This window comes from Euprymna scolopes, chromosome 46 (assembly GCF_053919585.1).
Source record: "Euprymna scolopes isolate OS-2025 chromosome 46, ASM5391958v1, whole genome shotgun sequence".
Taxonomy (NCBI): Eukaryota; Metazoa; Mollusca; class Cephalopoda; order Sepiida; family Sepiolidae; genus Euprymna; species Euprymna scolopes.
The window spans coordinates 3,772,362-3,791,888 of NC_136527.1; the positions used below are offsets into that span (position 1 = coordinate 3,772,362).

The 19,527-nt window shown below is 34.3% G+C and overlaps 1 protein-coding gene across 4 annotated transcripts in view; it reads right to left on the reverse strand.

Moving 5' to 3' along the window:
- Positions 1–19,527, reverse strand: part of LOC145271348 (ADP-ribose pyrophosphatase-like) — a 157,612-nt gene that overhangs the window by 11,021 nt on the left and 127,064 nt on the right. For all 4 annotated transcript variants that reach the window (XM_080126893.1, XM_080126892.1, XM_080126894.1 and 1 more), the window contains exons 4-8: positions 17,699–17,794; positions 15,521–15,607; positions 9,448–9,553; positions 6,926–7,069; positions 6,203–6,320 (exon numbers count right to left, since the gene is read on the reverse strand). In XM_080126893.1, coding sequence (XP_079983019.1) covers positions 6,203–6,320; positions 6,926–7,069; positions 9,448–9,553; positions 15,521–15,607; positions 17,699–17,794 — 551 coding nt within the window. The remainder of the gene's footprint in view (positions 1–6,202; positions 6,321–6,925; positions 7,070–9,447; positions 9,554–15,520; positions 15,608–17,698; positions 17,795–19,527) is intronic.

Consider the following 19,527-nt stretch of genomic DNA (forward strand, 5'->3'; position numbering starts at 1 on the left):
TTGTCACCGTAGATCTCATTAAAGTCAGAGTGATAAAAATTCCATAGTTATTACAAGCGCTTTTGATTCGATATATATATATATATATATATATATATGAACAAATGATTAATAAAACATATTAAAAGACATCTTGAAAAAGAGTTAAAAACATATTTAATTTTAAAAAAGGAAACACAAGATAAGTGGATTATATATATATATATAATCTCTAATTCGAGATTTATTTATTTATATATATATATATAATCTCTAATTCGAGATTTATATATTTATATATATATATATATATGTATATATATATAAAATCTCTAATTCGAGATTTATATATATGTATATATATATATATATATAAAATCTCTAATTCGAGATTTATATATATATGTATATATATATATATATAAAATCTCTAATTCGAGATTTATATATATATGTATATATATATGTGTATATATATTTATATATATATGTATATAAAATCTCTAATTCGAGATTTTTATATATATATATATATATATATATATATATATATATATATATATATATATATATATAAATTACAATTAAATTTACCAAAATGATCCAAGATGGTAAAACTAAAGGCCGGAATCCGTGGAATAGTTAACATATATGTCTTGTACATATATGTTAATTATTCCATGGATTTCGGCCTTTTGGATTATTTTGGACCATCTCCTTCCAATTACGTGATTTCCTTAGATTTTACTTGTGCAAATGGAAATTCAATTAACTTTCTTGGATTTACATTTTTGGATTTTACCGTCATTGGATTATTTATCTTTCACCACACTATCCATTCACGTGTAATCACCTTTTTCTTCACCATATTCCCTCTGCTTCACTTTTTGTTATCATTATTTTATTATTCCGTGTCTTGGTTTTTCATTGAGAATTATGTTTAGATCAATGTAATAATGTTTTTAAGTCATTGAAATCGTTTTTACGCGCATTTCAGACGTTCTGTGAAGTGTCCTTGTCAGAAATTATTTTCAAATGTGTTGGAGATGTAAAAATGGCAATTTTCGTAGTTCATTTGAAGTGTTTCCAAGGGGTGGAGGCTTGTAAGTGTTTATTATTCATTGGCATGTTCAATTTTTATTACTCTTTTATTGGACTTGTCCAGGCTGCTGACCTGGTTGTAGTCACTCTCTCTTTCTGCTAGTGTTTTTTTCTTTTCCTTTAGGGTGGGGTAGGGTGTGTGTGTGTGTGTGTGTGTGTGTGTGCGCGTGTGCGCACGTGTGTTTGCTTTTAGTATTATGAGGTTATTTTCTTCCTTAGGAAGGTTACTGTGATCCGAGGTCAAGGTCGTTACTAATGTGTATGTGTGAGGAGGGGGGGGACCAGCTCTTCTGAAATAAGGGTAGGGGTGCTTTCATTCTATTTTGATATTTATTTTTTGGATTCTTGGATTTTAGTATTGTGATTTTTCGTTTTAGTCTTTTCGGGTATTCCTTATATTATGTTTGTTTAGAAAGAGGGGTGTATCTAAAATATGTATAGGGGATTTTTTAATGTTTCTATTTATTTGTCTCCCCATGTGGGTATGGCCAGACCCAGGATCGGTTCCTAGTGTGGGGAAGATTTTGTTCCTCAGAGGGGTGGGCATTGGAGGGGGTGAAGGTATGGGAGGGGGATGATAGAAGGGATGATAGTCGTTTCAGTCATGAGGGGGTTCTCCTCCCCTGACTGAGGAGGGAGCGAGGTGTTGGAACAGATATTATACTACGGTTCTAGGTGTCTCCTAGTGTTGTTGGTTTCGAGGTTAAGTAGGGTTGGTATTGTTCAGTGTGTTGTATTAGAGATAGGGGTGTTATGTCTGTGTGTGGTTGTATGCGCGCACGTGTGTGTGTTTTAATGTGTCGGTTCTGATTTATGTGTGGGTGTGTCTATGTGTATGTGTATGGGTGTGCATGCGAGTGTACCTTGCATTTCATGTTTTTGTGTGATGATATTAGGCTCTGTTCAGTTCAGGAGTGAATCTGGTGATGAAGTTTTTTTCCTGTGTAAGTAAATAAAAATAATTGTCTGTTTGGAAGATTGGCATTATTTTGAATCTGTTTCCACTGCGTGTGTGTACGTGTTTTGAAACATAGAGGTGTCTGTTATCTGCAATTTTGATGTTGCTCTTATGTAAGGCCACTCTATTGCTGAAATTTTTGGTGGCGCCTATGTAGGATTTGTTGCATGTTGTGCATCTTAGTGCATATACTACATTTCTGGAGGTGCAATTTAGATCCTTTTTTTATTTTGAATGTTTGTGTTGGGTTTTTGAATGTGCATGTGTTACCTTCTATTATTATGTCACATACTCCACATCGCGGTTTGTTGCATTTTGTAACTCCTTTTGTAGTATATGGGACGAGTTTTGAGGAAGTTAGGATGTGTTTTAAGTTTTTGGGTTGGCATTTGCTTTTTATTATTTTTGTTGTTTTAAGTATAATAAAAAGTTTCAAATAAATTGTGAATAATCCAGAAACTGGATGATATCTCATTCGATAGATATCATAGCCAGACTGTTCAGGCATACTTTGTCGTTCTGAAATAGTTTTTTTTTTGCGATCAATGCCCTGGTATCATATGCAAGCTTAGATTATCTATTATATAAAGAAAAGATGTGAAAGATGTGTGTGTGTGTGTGTGTGTTTCTCTTTGTTTAAATTTTCTTAATGTGTTTTTCCTGGGGATGGGGCATTCTACTATATGACAAACATTCTCCCATTAGTTTAGTTACTCCAACCGAGAGATCTTTTTAAGATTTTAACTTTCCCTTTAAGTGCTATTGTTCATATTTCTTTTGCACTTGGATCACCGGGTATATTCGTTTTTTTTAATTCTTTTTCATTAAAATTTCGTTATAATGACTGGTATGATTGATATCTTCTTAAGATTCCAGTTTCTCTTCATGTCGTACACAAGTCCTTGGTATTTTGTTATTTTCTCCCTCTCTGCTCTGTTAAGGCCAGCATCATTAGGTATGCTGACTTCAACTAGGGTTGCTACATTTTCTTTCTTGTCCCATATCACTGTGTGTATGTGTGTGTGTTTGTATGTCTACTAAAATATTTTGTCAACTGCATTCGACTGGATCGAAACCATTATCACCTGAAAGAGCAATCCCTCTGATGCATAATATGTGAAAATTAGAAAAAAAAAAGATTAATTCTGTGCTGTGTGTGTGTGTGTGTGTGTGTGTTTGTATGTCTACTAAAACCTTTTGTCAACCGCATTCGACTGGGTCGAAACCATTATCATCTGAAAGAGCAATCCCTCGGATGCATAATATGTGAAAATTAGAAAAAAAAAAGATTAATTCTGTGCTGTGTGTGTGTGTGTGTGTTTGTATGTCTACTAAAATCTTTTGTCAACCACATTCGACTGGGTCAAAACCATTATCATCTGAAAGAGCAATCCCTCGGATGCATAATATGTGAAAATTAGAAGAAAAAAAAAATTCTGTGCTGTGTGTGTGTGTGTTTGTATGTCTACTAAAATCAAAATAAAACAAATAAAACCTTTTATTTTTGGTCATACATCATGCCAATAGAACAGCTGGATCTCTGCACTGCTATAGCCTTCTTATACTCCTCCATATTTATTTACCAGCAGTGTTTCAAGCAAACTACCTTTCTCTATTAATCTATATATATAAAAGGCAAAATGTGTGTGACCATTTCGTGTATGTCTTCAAAAGGCTTTTCTCGCACACGCTCCTGAGTTCGTTACTATCGCTTAAAACTGTGTATATAGGTCCTATATAATAATATCTAGGAATTAGGAAAGCGCGTAGCGTATAGATTTATTTACGTCGATTTTTACAAAATTATTGCTATTTTGGCTTCTCGCGTGTTGATTGGGCTTTTTAGTATAAATAAAGTGAAACTAAACTCAAACGACGTCTTCGGCATTGCGCCGGGAAAAACGTCCAGAAGCAATCAGCTTTGATCAGTTGCTATTCAATCTGGACAATTGGGAGCGGCTTTCCCCCTCCCCAACATCTGTTGGGGGAAGAAACAGTTAAGTTTGGGTAAACAAACCCAAACGCTGCGTGACTTCTATTTGACCTTATTAATTAGGTCAAATGGAAGCAGCAGAGTTAACTTTTATTGCGCACGCCTGTTTTTATAGTTAAATAACCTGCTTAACGTTGTCTGTCGCCGTTGCTCAATGGTTAACTTAGCACGTTTTTTTTCACACATTAATTTCCAACTCAAGGGTACGGGTTCGATCCCCATACAATCACCTACCAAAACATTTTTTTTTATTATTTAATCCCCCCCCCTCCGGAGTTTTGATTTACCTCAAGACACCCAGGCATCGCCGGGTACCCCCCGCTAGTCTATATATAAAGGCAAAATGTGTGTGACCATTTCGTGTATGTCTCGCAAAGGCTTCTTTTGCACACGTTCCGGGGGGGGGGGGTTACTATCACTTACAACTGTTTATATGCCCCCTATATAATAATATCTACGATTTGGGAAAGTGCATAGCGTCTAGATTTACTTACAGCAACTTTTACAAAATTATTGCTATTTTGGCTTCTCACGTGTTGATTCGGCTTTTTCGTATAAAAAGCAAAACTAATTCAAAGCTAACATGGTGTTCTTTGCACCGCGCCGGAAACGTCCACAAGCAATCAGCTTTGATCTTCTGGACAATCCCCTTTAAATGGGGAGCCGGTTTCGCCCCACCATCATTTTGGGGAAGCGAAAACTGCCCTGCATTGAAACAAAGTAAACAAACCCCAAAAAGCTTTCCCGCATTAAATAAAATACTGCTACGTCATCTCGTAACGCGCCCGCGATGACCTCATTTAGCGGCTATCTGTCAATCAAACCTCTTTCACTCGCTTTATAAGCCTTATTTTAACATTTTAATCAATTCGTCTTACTCCTGGCCTAGACGGTTAAGTGGTTGGCATTTGTTTCACCTCTGCGTCAAGGCTTCCGAGTTCAATACCGTCTCCCGACCAATCTATATTTTTTTCTTTTACATCTTTAAACACCCGGGTAACGTTTTTTTTTTTTTTTTTACTTCACTTAATTCTTTAGTTTACGACCCCTATACACACAGCGTTTTTTACCCCCCGCTAGTTTTCAATAAATTCTTGTTTAGGTACCAAATTAGCTTCTCCTTTCTTCATAAACATTAATGATCTTTCAAATCACATCCTTACATCATTTGTAGACATTTATGCTGACGACACTACCATTTATGGTAGCACATCTAAGACAGTAAACGACCAAGTTCTCTCCAATTCTCTCTCCTCTGATCTTGAGCACGTAGTACAATGGAGTAAGGAGTGGCTGGTTACTTTTAATGCATCTAAAACCAAGCTTCTCTCTTTACATCATCAACATTCTAATCCACATCTGGCATCAATTGAAATGAATGGCTCTCGTCTTCAGGAGACCTCAAGTTTTGACAAGCTTCTGGGCTTGACCATTCTCCTGATCTTAAATGGAACACGTACATCAAATCTGTTGCCAAGGCCGCTGGAAAAATGGTGGGATCTTTCTATCGATCCGGTAGATATCTCACTGCTGATGCTATTCTCTATCTATATAAGAGCCAGGTACGTCCAAGGATGGAATACTGTTGCCACATCTGGGCAGGAGCTGCTAGAAAGGACTTGGCTTGCCTTGATAGAGTTCAAAATAGACTTCGTAGCCTCGTAGGAGATGTCCTTTTCTCTTCCTTGCAACCTCTATCTCACAGAAGAGATGTTGCGAGTTTGTCTCTGATGTATCGTTATTTTCATGGAAAGTGTTCGGCTGAGCTTCAATCTATGGTCCCTCCTCGCCAAACTTTCACAAGAAACACTCGTCTAGCTGTAAACACTATTAATAATTCCCCCCACTCTTTATCTGTGCCTAAACCTAAACGTAGATTCCATGAACAAAGCTTCTTTCTTAGAACTGCACGCCTGTGGAATTGTCTTCCGTTTTCCTGCTTTCCGGCTGACTACAATATGGTTGTGTTCAAGTCTAACGTAAATAAGTTCTTGATGAGCCGTTCCATATAAGTTATCAAATTTACCAAATTTTCATTACTAATGATTACTATATTGTCCAATTGCTACTCTACACTCTTTAACCCTTATCCTTGAGTGGCCTCTGGGCCTTGATAATGTGGTGATGCCTATGTAAAAAAAAAAAAACAACACCAGATCAACATCACTCACCTGCTTGTAGTGTTAAATTACCCGCCATGTTTCCGACTTCGTCGTGAAAATACATTGCAACTGTTTCCATCCAGGAATTATCCGTATTTCTAATGTCATCGACGTAACCTCTGTAGATCTGAAAGGTTAAAAGGTTAAAAAGGTCATGCCAATCAAAAAAGGTCAATACAATTTTGCATAGTTGAGCTCTTCATTTTTTTTTTTTGTTTTTCTTAAAACTCATATTCATCCCAAACAAATTTACTTGCTTCCCCACAAGCGTAAGGTTAGACATGAGGTCGATTTTTAATTTGGGGAAAATCCAACTTAAATGTGAATGTATTTTCTCAAACGTAAAAACAGACTTGTGAGGTTGTGATCCAGAGATTTTAGTCTTTATCAATAAATATTTATTATTTTATTATTACTACAAGAAGTGGAAGATGTTTCTTAAACCAAAATCAAATGAAAAAGATAATTTAAGGAATCGATTTTGGCATCGGAAAATAGGCTAAAATTTTTTCGATTCCAATACCGATTCCGATACCTCCAATTTTTCTGATTCCGATTAATCATCCCAACACTAGTTAAAAGGTTAGAAGGTCATGCCAATCAAAAAAGGTCAATACAATTTTGCATATTCATCCCAAACAAAGCTCATCATTTTTTTTTTTTTTTTTTTTTTCTTAAAACTCATATTTTGGGGAAAATCCAGCTCCCGAAAAAGTACTTCAAAATACTTACTTCTTTTCCATTTTGGAATAATTCTTTTAAGTTTTTATTTAATTTGTCTTTTTCTTCTGGCGTCATGTGTTCGATGTTTAGTGCTTCTTCGCTGAATTCGCGTTGTAAAGTCGTCGGAACAACCTCACCAGGATCAACCATACCCTGGAAGAAAAAAAAGAAAACACGTTCAAGGTAAATTCCTCTACAACTGCATCTCTGTGCCTGTTTTACAAATATTATAATAGAATGTGCTCGGATGAACTGGTGTTGTGTACTAAAAGGGAAAGCTTCCGGCATTTAGAAACGAAATAATTAGGGGTGAAGATAATTATTTTTAAAGGAGAATGCTGGAATCGAACTCTGTTATTGAAATGTAAAAAAAATACATATCATCATTTAGATACGATTCCAGGAATGCAGTGGAATTATCCATTGTAGTTAGAAATCTTCATATCTATAAAAGTGAAAGTGTGTGTCTGTGTGTCTGTTTGTTTACATTTCTCTATGCAATAACTCTGTCAATTTTAAGTCTACAGACTCGACATTTGATATACAGGGTACTGAGATTTGGGAAAATTTTTGTAATACGTTTTCAGCCAGAAATTTGGCTGTTAAGGGTTCAAAGTTCAACGATTTCACCTTTGAGAACTCTACCAAACTCCTCCGACAATTTTGGGTATAAACAATTGAAATTTTAGATATAGGTTTCTTGGACATGGATCTAACTTAATAACTTGATTTGAGCCCCAAACAATAAATAATAAGATGTCATAATAGGAGTCAAAGTTTAAAAAATTGACCGCTTTTTTTTTTTTTTTTTGCTCAACATACACCTCCAAACACCTGGGCAATGCTGGGCTGAAATGCTAGTTATTATTAAAGGAGAATGCTATTATCGAACTCGGTATTAAAAGTCAAAATGAATACATGTTGTCATTTAGATACGATTCCAGGAATGCAGTGGAATTATCCATTGTAGTCAGAAATAACTATAAAAACAAAGTAAGGTCAGAGGATAATGAACACTGAAAGTTAGAAATATCCTTTGTATCGCCAGGACACGTGTTGGAAGCATATGCAATATCCATGTGTAATTCACATGTTGGCCACATTCTGACGTCACAAAGAAATATAGATCACTTTATACAGTTAGGTTAGGGTTCAAAATCAGTTGGCAGGAAGTGAAGGGATGTTGGAGAAGACAAAACGTAGAAATCTAACACGGCATCAGATTCTCATAACCAGCTGGAAATAAATATCTTCATATTGTTATGTAAGCCTTTGTCTTTGTTTGTCATTTCAACCGCAAGGTAATGTGTTTTTGTCTTCATTGAATTGTATAATGAACGTTACATACAACCCCTTCCACTATATCCCCCTCAACAATAATGTATCTCTCCTTCATGTTTAAAGAACTGTCCATTACACATCTCTTCACATACCAGCTTCCTATTATAAATGTTGTCCCGTTCTGTGAAGACGTGGCTGGTTACCTTTAATGCATCCAAAACCAAACTCCTATCCTTACATCATCAATGCTCTGATCCCCATCTGGCATCAATTGTGATGGATGGCTCTCATCTGGGTGAGGCCCCGTGTTTTGACAAGCTTCTGGGTTTGACCTTTACTCCTGATCTGAAATGGAACACGTACATCAAGTCTGTTGCCAAGGTCGCTGGAAAGATGGTGGGATCCTTCTACCACTCCAGAAGATATCTCACTACGGATGCAATTCTCTATATGACCTCCCGCACCATCAAAGTGAACCTTCCTGCCTGCTTACAATCACTTGTTTTGTTTTTTTGCTCAACACACCGGGCAACTCCGGGTATCCAGGCTAGTTTTATTATAAAAGTCCAAATCAAGATTACGTTTTTCTTTAAAGCATAATCCATTATATTTAATTTTTAGCGCTTAATGGTGTTTGAGACGTGACGAGGAAAGAACGTATTCGAGATCTGTTCAAGACACGAGGGAGCAGAAAAGAAGACCCAGGCTTGGCTTCAGAAAGAATGCTATGACTTTGTACCCTTCTATCATTGACCCCCCCCCTTTGTCCCCTGATCTGAACCCGGTTGGGCATACGTCGAGAACATACCAAAATGACCTCCCACAACACCAAAGCGAGCCTGATCGCCACCATCTGCCGAGTATTCGCCAAGCTCCCGTCAGTGCTTGTGGAAAAGGCATGCTACTAGTTCCAGACCCTCTCGATGTGCATACCCTTAAATAACTTGCCAAGCAGCAAAATCCCACCACTTCACTCTCGAGGTTCCTAGATGCCGGAAAGTCTTCTACTCTAATACTTTCTTCTCTCAGCCTGCTAGACTTTGGAATCCCCTCTCTGTTTCCTGCATCCTTGACTGTACTAACCTGCAAACGTTTAAATGTAATGTGAACAGAAATTATGCCGCTCAACTCCTCTAATGTTTCAAGTGACAATATGCCATATTTGGGGACGAGCCTTCTGTACACAAACAAAAAACTTTTAACTTCCCAATAAAAATCAAGTAGAATGTTGGGGATTGACCCCTGCTTACCCCTGGCAGTGCCCAATCTCCGGTGTCGTGTCTTTGAATAGAAATGAATTGCAATATGTTCCGGCCATCTTCACCTTTGACCTTCTTATTATCGACCATCTTCCACCTGTGAGAAAAATTTAAAAAAACAAAAATATTTTCATAAAGAATCGAACAGAAATCAACAATGACGGAAATGTTTTTTTTTTTTTTTTTTTTACACAGTGATCACCACTTATCAAGGCCCGGAAGCCACTCAGGGATAAGGGTTATTGCAAGTACATTACGTTAGTGTGGAGATTTGCTGAAGTGTTTACTTAAGGGGGCGGTTCATTAGGAATTTGTTAACATTGGACTTGAAGACATCCAAGTTGTAGTCCGGAGGGAAGCAGGCAGACGGAACAGAGTTCCACAGGCGTGCAGTTCTAAGAAAGAAGCTTTGTTCATGGAATCCGCGTTTTGATTTAGGCACAGATATAGAGTGGGGGAAATTTTTCACAGTGGATTCGGCTAGACGGGTGTTTTTTGTGAAAGATTGGCGAGGGGGGACCAGAGATTGGAGTTCAGACAAGCATCTTCCATGGAAATAACGATAAAACAAGGATAGGCTCGCAACGTCTCTTCTGTGAGAGAGAGGTTGCAGGGTAGAGAAAAGGGCATCCCCCACTAAGCCATGAAGTCTATTTTGTACTCTGTCAAGGCAGGATAGGCTGTTTTTAGCAGCTCCTGCCCAGATATGGCAACAGTATTCCATCCTTGGACGTACTTGGCTTTTATATAGATAGAGAATTGCATCAGTAGTGAGATATCTTCTGGAGCGGTAGAAGGATCCCACCATGTTATATGAAAGAACCTACTGTTGAGTTTATGTGTCAGGCCTTTCGGCTTGTGTGGTAATAAAATTTCTCAAATGCGATGTTAGGCAACCTATCTAAGAACACTGCCAAGCACATAAAGTACCTTTGTGTAAAATTTTATAAAAATCGGCTCAGCCGTTTTTGAGTCCATATGGAATGAACTCATGCACAAATTCCTTTTATATAATAGTAGATGGATATATATATATATATATATATATATATACTAGCAGGGGTGCCCGGCGTTGCTCGGGTGTTTGGAGGTGTATGCTGTGCAAAAAAAAGCAAAAGAACAAAAAAAAAGGTTAATTTTTTAAAACTTTGACCCCTATTATGACCCCTTAAAATTTATTGTTTCGGGCTCAAATCACTTTATTAAGTTAGGTTCAAGGAATCTATATCTAAAATTTCAAGTGTCTAGACCCAAAATTGTCGGAGAAGTTTGGTAGAGTTCTTAAAGGTCAAATCGTTGAAATTTGACCCCTTAACAGCCAAATTTCTGGCTGACACCCGTCACATCGATTTTCCCAAATCTCAGTACCCGGTATTTCAAATTTCGAGTCTATAGACTAAAAATTGACAGAGTTATTGCGTAGGGAAATGTACACAGACAGACAGACAGACACACAGACAGACAGACAGACACGTTCACTTTTATAGATATATAGATATATATATATATATATATATATATATCTATAATGCTACTCATCTTGAGTTGAGCATATTGAGAAGTGATACACGAATTACCATTAGCGTATAAAACGATGCTCTTTGTGTAAACAAATCGAGCTTAGGTAATTCGGACGATGTCAAAACATTGTTAAACTCACGACTCGCACAGCAGCTGCCGATAGTGTAATTGTTAGGAGCCTTGACTGTCATACAGGCGGTCGGGTTTCAATCCTGGCTTTTTTTTTTTCCATGTAGGTCATCACTTATCAAGGCCCGAAGGCCACTCAGGGATAAGGGTTATTGCGTATACAGTAATCAATGAGATAGTATTGTAGTAATCATTAGTATTGGGGGTTTAGATAGAGTGTCTTACTTGAGGGGGCGGTTTGTCAGGAGTTTGTTTATGTTGGACTTGAAGACGTCCAAGTTGTAGTCAGGTGGGAAACAGGCAAGCGGGAGAGAGTTCCACTAGCGTGCAGTTCTAAGAAAGAAGCTTTGCTCATGGAATCTACGTTTGGATTTAGGCACAGATAAAGAATGGGGAAAATTGTTGACAGCAGTTTCAGCCAGACGGGTGTTTATCGTGAAACATTGGCGAGGGGGAGGCGGGGCGAGGGATTGGAGCTCAGACGAGCACCTGCCATGGAAATAACGATAAAACAAAGACAGGCTCGCAATGTCTCTTCTGTGGGAGAGAGGTTGCAGGGTGAGAAAAGGGCATCCCCCACTAAACTGGCTTGAGGTAGTTGCCTGTCTAGCCACACTGATGAGCTGTAAAAAAGCGAAACAGTACTGCATATGGATGACTAAATCCCATCCCCACAGTAGAGATCCCTAGATGTAAAAGATCTTTCTACTCCAGTAGTTTCTTCCCCAGAACCGCTAGACTCTGGAATTCCATTCCAGGTTCCTGCTTGCCTAACTGTACTGACATGCAGAAGTTCAAGTGTAACGTGAACCGACATCTTGCTGCCCAAATCCCAACATAGTGCCCCAGTAGTTGCTGTCCCTGATAGTACACCAAAGTGGCAATGTTTGGGGTGAAAATGTAATAAAAAAAAAACAAAAAAACTCTACCACCAATAACTATGACTACAGATAAAAAAAATAATAAAAAACCCAAAAATAATAAAAAAAATAATTAAAAAATAATAATAAATAATAATAATAATAATAAAAAAGATAGTAATAATAAAAAAATAATAATAAAAAAAATAATAAAAAAAATAATAATGAAAAAAAAATAATAAAAAAAATAATAATAAAAAAAATAATAAAAAAATAATAATAAAAAATAATAAAAAAATAAAAAAGATAAAAATAATAAAAATAAAAAAAAATAATAATAAAAAATAATAAAAAAAATAATAAAAAATAATTAAAAAAAAATAATAAAAAATAACTTTAAAAAATAATAAAAAATAATAAAAATAAAAAATAATAATAAAAATAAAAAAACATTAAAAATAAAATAATAATAATAAAAAATAATAATAAAAAAATAGGGTTTGTATTACTGTACACATAGATTCGAAAAAGTTGTCAAAAAACAAATATAGAACAAATAAATGTTATCAAAGGCAAGATAAGTTACTTTTCTACCTAACTGGATATAATTCACGTGTTTTTATTCAGTGTAACATGTTTATTCAGCTCGAAAAACATGCAATGTTTACCGATGTATTGGAAAATTCAAAATGGCAGCCGACTGTCTCTCGGAGAGGGTACGTTTGGGAAAAGGTATTATAAATAATAAACTAGACAAAATACTATTAAAAAACAACCGGTAACATATATTGAGCGAATTTCTAACAGTATTTTGTCTAGTTTATTATTTGTTCTATATTTGTTTTTTGACAACTTTTTCGAATCTATGTGTACAGTAATACAAACCCAAAAAAATAATAAAAAAATAATTAAAAAAATAATAAAAAAATAATAAAAAAGATAATAAAAAAATAAAAAAAATAAAAAATAATTAAAAAAAATAATAATAAAAATAATAAAAAAAATAATAATAAAAAAGATAATAAAAAAAAAATAAAAAAATAAAAAAAATAATAAAAAAAGATAATAATAATAAAAAGAAAAATAATAATAATAAAAAAGAAAAATAATAATAAAAAATAATAATAAAAAATAATAATAATAAAAAAGATAATAATAATAATAAAAAATAATAAAAAAAATAAAAATAATAAAAAAGATAATAATAATAAAAAATAATAAAAAATAATAAAAAAATAAAAATAAAAAATAAAAATAAAAAATAATAATAATAAAAAAGATAATAAAAAATAATAATAAAAATAATAATAAAAAATAATAAAAAAATAATAATAATAAAAAAAAATAATAAAAAACAAAATAATAAAAAAATATATATATATCTGAAACTATTTCTTTCCGCAATTGCAAATGACTTCTACCTGGTCATGGCTGCCGAAACAAAAACATGCTAACTTGGTTTTGAATTCTGTGCAGATTCCTAAATTCAACAAAAAGATCCCGAGAAAGGTCAACTGAAAACTTTCATTTTGCTCCCGGGTAACACCAGGTTCCCTACTTCTCTTGTTTATTTGTCATTATCGCCGTTAAGGATCAGAAAAGCTGATGAATTATTATTTTTCTGATACGCAATACTTATCGTTTCTACAAAGAAATAATCAATATTTCACAAAGTCCTGCCTCTATTTTAATTTTTTTCCCTAGTGTCATTTTTAAACAAACTTTTATGCAAACTAACGTATGTATGATTGTTAGCTGTGGATTTCCAAATGCTTACGGATGTATATATTTAATGACCGTCTCAGTCCAGATTATAAAACGATCATCCGTTATTAAGAAATGGATCAATCTGTAGTTTTTTACCAGTCAATAACTACAAGAAACCTTCCCTACCACCAATAGCAATGGCCAATGACTCTTTATCTGAAAGTACATCTTTTAAACTCCTCGGCCTAACGTTCACAGGAAACATGAGTTGGAACAATTACATTAAAAACATTGCCAGGACCGCTACGAAGAAGGTGGGTTCTCTCTACCGTGCTAGAAAGCTATTAACGCCCGAAAGTATCCTATACCTCTATAAGGCCACCATTCGCCCATGTATGGAGTATTGTTGTCATATTTGGGTTGGTGCATCTGCTACTAGTCTCTTGCTCCTAGACAAGGTTCAAAAGAGAGTCGCCAACCTGATAGGTCCTGAACTGTCATCTAAGCTTTTGCCTCTGTCCAATCGACGAAATGTTGCATTCCTCTGCCTGTTCTACAAGTGCTTTAATGGTGAATGCTCTGACGAACTGCAAGCACTTGTGCCCCCTCGACATGAATACTCCCAACAAATCCGAGAAGCAGCTAAATTCCACCCCTTCACATTAGAGATCACTAGATGCAAAAGAGTCTTCTACTCCAATAGTTTCTTCCCCAGAACAGCTAGATTTGGAATTCTCTTCCGGGTCCCTGCTTCCCCGACTGTACTGACATGCAGAAGTTCAAGTATAACGTGAACCGACATCTTGCTGCCCAACTTCCTACACACTACCCCTGATGCTTATGTACCTGATAGTATCCCCCTACAACAAAGTGGCAATGTGCCTTGTTTGGGGTGAAAATGTAATAAAACAAAAAAAGTCATACCTGCTAAAGAGAGTTAGAGGATGCGTGAGAGGATAAAGGTTGGCAGCAATTAAATCCACGCAGACTCATCTGGGTTTTTTGTTTTTTCCGCCATCACCATCTCTTTATCTGTTCGCGGCTCTACGGTCAAATTTATCTTTAGCTGACTTTTGACAACTAAATATTTTCATTTTCTAGCCAAATAGTAAAGTTACTAGCCAAAACGACATGATTTTTAGAATATGACATCTTCATTTGGTGATGAATATGTACATCATAAAGATTTTTCTGTTTTTTTTTGGATAATATACTCCTTTTTTTTTTAAAAAAAAAAAGACACCTGAAGAAATTCAAATGTTTATACCTTCAAGCCTCAACATAAAATCCAGTGCGTTTTAGAATTACACTTATTTTTAAAAAAACAAAAAAATCTTTATGATGTACATATTCATCACCAAACGAAGATGTCATATTCTAAAAATCATGTTGTTTTGGCGTATATTGTTCATAAAAAAGGAGTATATTGTTCTATTAAACTTTTATTGTTTAAATAATTTAACTTGGTTTGCTTTATTTAAAAAACAAATTTGAAAAGATATTTTTCACTGTGTAGTTAGCTTTGCAAGATTGTCAGTGAAAGAAATACAATCGCCAAAAGATAAGATTTCTAGTCGCCATTTTGAAAAATCACTCGCAAATGCGACTGTTTCTCTCGCAACGTAAAGCCCTGCTGTTTATTTTTGGGTGTATGCTTGTGTTTACACATTTCTTTGTTTTGGCAATTGACGTAAGAAGTTCAAATGAGGGTTGGTCCCTATGTTAATGGACTTTGTTTCCCTAGGCTTACATGAACATTCATCATATGTGTGTGTATGTGAATGACATCTCATATTTTCTAACCTATCCGATTTCAAAAATATATAATGGTTGCAAATGTTACATACCTTGTCACAATTGGGTCAGCAGCATGATTCGGACCCCATCGGCCAAGCAATCCGCGCCCAACTACGCCAGTCCTTCCTATGGGGTTCCTAGAAAGAAACAGCAGTGGAAGATGATGGTTTCCAAATTTTCTCGTTTAAATAAATATATATTTATTTTCATAATCTTGCATTGTAATTTGGTTTATAAACATATTTTACACATATTTTATTTTAGCATTTAAACAACGCTTTTATCACGGAAAACACAACCATGACACCATATTCCCAGCAAAGCCGAGCGAAGGGTTAGTTACGTCTGGTTCAAATTCTACACAAATACTAAAACTCGAATGAAATGCAAACGTGATTAAAATGAAAGACATGTTGATTAAATAAGTATTGACCGACATTTTTAATAATTTCGGCAAAAAGTGAAACCAAAATTAAGATTAAGGAGATACGCTTTTGGATTGCCACGAATAAGAGGGATGTGCCCAGGGTGATGAAAACAAAGTTTCCTGCCATGGTTATGGTCTTTGGTATGGTTTTAAGTGAGGGCCACATCATGCCACCTCACATCTTCGATTGATTCATTTGTCATGGAACTAAGGATCCTCACACAAAAACAAAAAAATTAATTTTATAATGGCTGACAATTCGTATTTTATTTTAAAATAATAATTTTAAAATTTAAACTATGCTTCTATCACAGAAAACACAGCTATGACTTTCATAATCATTAGTATTTATGACATATATATATATATATATATATATGGAAGTTTTAAAAGCCAAAAACAATGCAAAGAAAGACCGGAATCATGAGAGTAAAGAAAAGAAAAACAAATAGGTTGGTATATTTGAGTAGAGAAATGTCTAACTGTTTATTCGTCTATCATTCCTCACCTCAATGTATAATTATTTTATAACCAAGTTGCTGGTATGTCCAGTGTATATATTCAAGATTCTCTTCCGTCATCTTGAATATACTTTTGTTTTCTATTTTGAAAAAGAGAGGTCCCTTCTCTCCCGAAATTAATCAAAGTTCCATACCACCAACGGACTTTATATACACCAGACATACCAGCAACTTGGTTATAAAATAATTATACAATGAGGTGAGAAATGATAGACGAATAAACGAATATACTCTTATATATATATATATATATATATATATATATATATATATAAAAAGAAATTATTACATTTGTCATGGAACTAAAGATCCTCGCAAAAAAAAAAAAATTGAATTTTATAATGGCTGACAATTCGTATTTTCTTTTAAAATAATAATTTTAAAATTTAAACAAAGCTTCTATTATGGAAAACACAGCTATGACTTTCATAATCATTAGTATTTATGATAAATATATATATATAAAAAGAAATTATTACATTTGTCACAGAACTAAAGATCCTTGCAAAAAAAAAAATTTTATAATGGCTGACAATTCATATTTCATTTTAAAATAATAATTTATGCGACCGTAGAAAAGTCTACCTAAAAGGATATCCCGGCTGTCTTGATTTAATTTAATTAAAAAACAGTTGCCCAGCCCCACGCTACAGAAAAAAATTGTTAATGAAAAGAAAAAAAAAAATAACAAACAAATTTACTTTAAATTAGTTAAAAAAATAAAGAAAAAATGCCAAAAAATACATTAAATTTTATAATGGCTGACAATTCGTATTTTCTTTTAAAATAATTTTAAAATTTAAACAAAGCTTCTCTTATGGAAAACACAGCTATGACTTTCATAATCATTAGTATTTATTATATATAAAAAGAAATTATTACATTTGTCACGGATCTAAAGATCCTCGCAAAAAAAAAAAATTTTTATAATGGCTGACAATTCGTATTTTCTTTTAAAATAATCATTTTAAAATTTAAACATTAGCTATTATGGAAAACACAGCTATGACTTTCATAATCATTAGTATTTATAATAAATATATATGTAAAAGAAATTATTACAAAAAATATATAAGTATTTATATCTTTCCTCTATTTATTTTGTATTTGTTGTTGACTTACAGGAATACAAAATGTCCTTTATTTCTTTTTTCGATTTTTCTCATGATCTTGTGTTAAAATCAATAAAGTACATAATATCAATCCCCATTCAATCCCGAGCAACGTCGGGTCTTCCTGCTAGTATGATAATTGAAATAGGAAAGAATGAATTTACTTACCTTGGGACACCATCGATAACGGTATATTTTTTCACAAAAGACGTTCGATCAACATTGCCATCAATCGTGTTAAAGTTCAGTCGAATGGATGTATTCCTAAACGCAATCAAAAAGAAAATTCCTTATAATTACAGCCAATTTTTACAGCCAAGAATTTTTTTTATTTTTATTTATTTATTTTTATTACATTTTCACCCCAAAGGCAAATTGCCACTTTGGTGTAGGGGGCTACTATCAGGGGCAACAACTACTGGGGTACTATGTAGGGATTTGGGCAGTAAGATGTTGGTTCACGTTGCACTTGAACTTCTGCACGTTAGTACAGTTGGGGAAGCAGGGACCTGGTATGGAATTCCAAAGTCTAGCGGTTCTGGGGAAGAAACTACTGGAGTAGAAAGATCTTTTACATCTAGGGATCTCTACAGTGTGGGGATGGGATTTTGCAGCCTGTCGGGTCTGTCGAGGGTGTCTAAGTCATGGGGGCACAAGTGTCTGCAGTTTGTCAGAGCATTCATCATTAAAATACTTGTAGAACAGGCAGAGGGATGCAACGTTTCGTCGATGGGACAAAGGCTGAAGCTTAAGCTACAAGGCCACCATTCGCTCATGTATGGAGTATTGTTGCCACATTTGGTCTGGTGCATCCGCTACTAGTCTCTCCCTCTTAGACAAGGTTAGGGTTAGGGTTAGGGTTAGACAAGGTTCAAAAGAGAGTCACCAACCTATTAGGGTCTGCACTGTTAGCTTGGCCTCAGCCTCTCTCTGTCCCATCGACGAAATGTTGCCTGTTTCAATGCTTCGATGAACTACAAACTCTTGTATCCCCCTCAATATAAATACCCCCAACAAACCCGACTAGCAGCAAAATCCCACCCCTACACAGTACAGATCCCCAGATATAAGAAAGCCTTCTACTCTAATATTTTTTCCCCAGAACTGCTTTCCTGACTGTACTGACATGCAGAAGTTCAAGCGTAATGTAAGCAGACATCTTGCTGCTCAACTCCCTAAGTGACACTGTGCTTTGTTTGAGGTGGAAATGCAGTAATAAAAAAAAAAAAAAATAAAATCAATAATGGTTTCAGTCATTAAAGTTAATACTTTTCCCTCTCCCATTGCAAAACTCATTCATGTTCTGCAGGGCAGGGAACAAAAATGATAAAATCCACTATAAAACAACCAAACCAAACACTACAAACTAGCGATTGAAGATACAAAGAGCTTGAAGAATAAAAACCTTCTACAAAATAATTGAATGCAACATGAAAACTGTTTCCAAAATAATTGGAATATGCCATGAAACAACCAAATCAAACCTATATTTGAAACAAAGACAAGTGAACTCCCCTTTTTGATTGTCAGTGAACAAAAAATAAAACATGGTTTCAGTAATTGAAATTTTTTAAAACATGCTTTTTAACAGATTCTTAATTTTAAATATGGATGGTGTTGGAAAAATCGATGTCAGAAATTTGTCTTATATATATATATTATATATATATATATATATATATATATATATATATATATATATTATAAGGTAAAATTAAAAGCCAAGAACAATGCGAGATTTTTTTTTATAGAGTAAAATTAAATGAAAACAAAAGAAATAAATTTCTTTTTTTTGTTGTTTGTTTTTTCTTTTTCACACAAATTTTAACTCTAAACAACAGTAAATTTTTTTTTCCTGTTGTTTTCAATGATGTTATAAAACAACAGGAAAAAAAAATTACTGTTGTTTAGAGTTAAAATTTGTGTGAAAAAGAAAAAACAAACAACAAAAAAAAAGAAATTTCTTTTGTTTTCATTTAATTTTACTCTATAAAAAA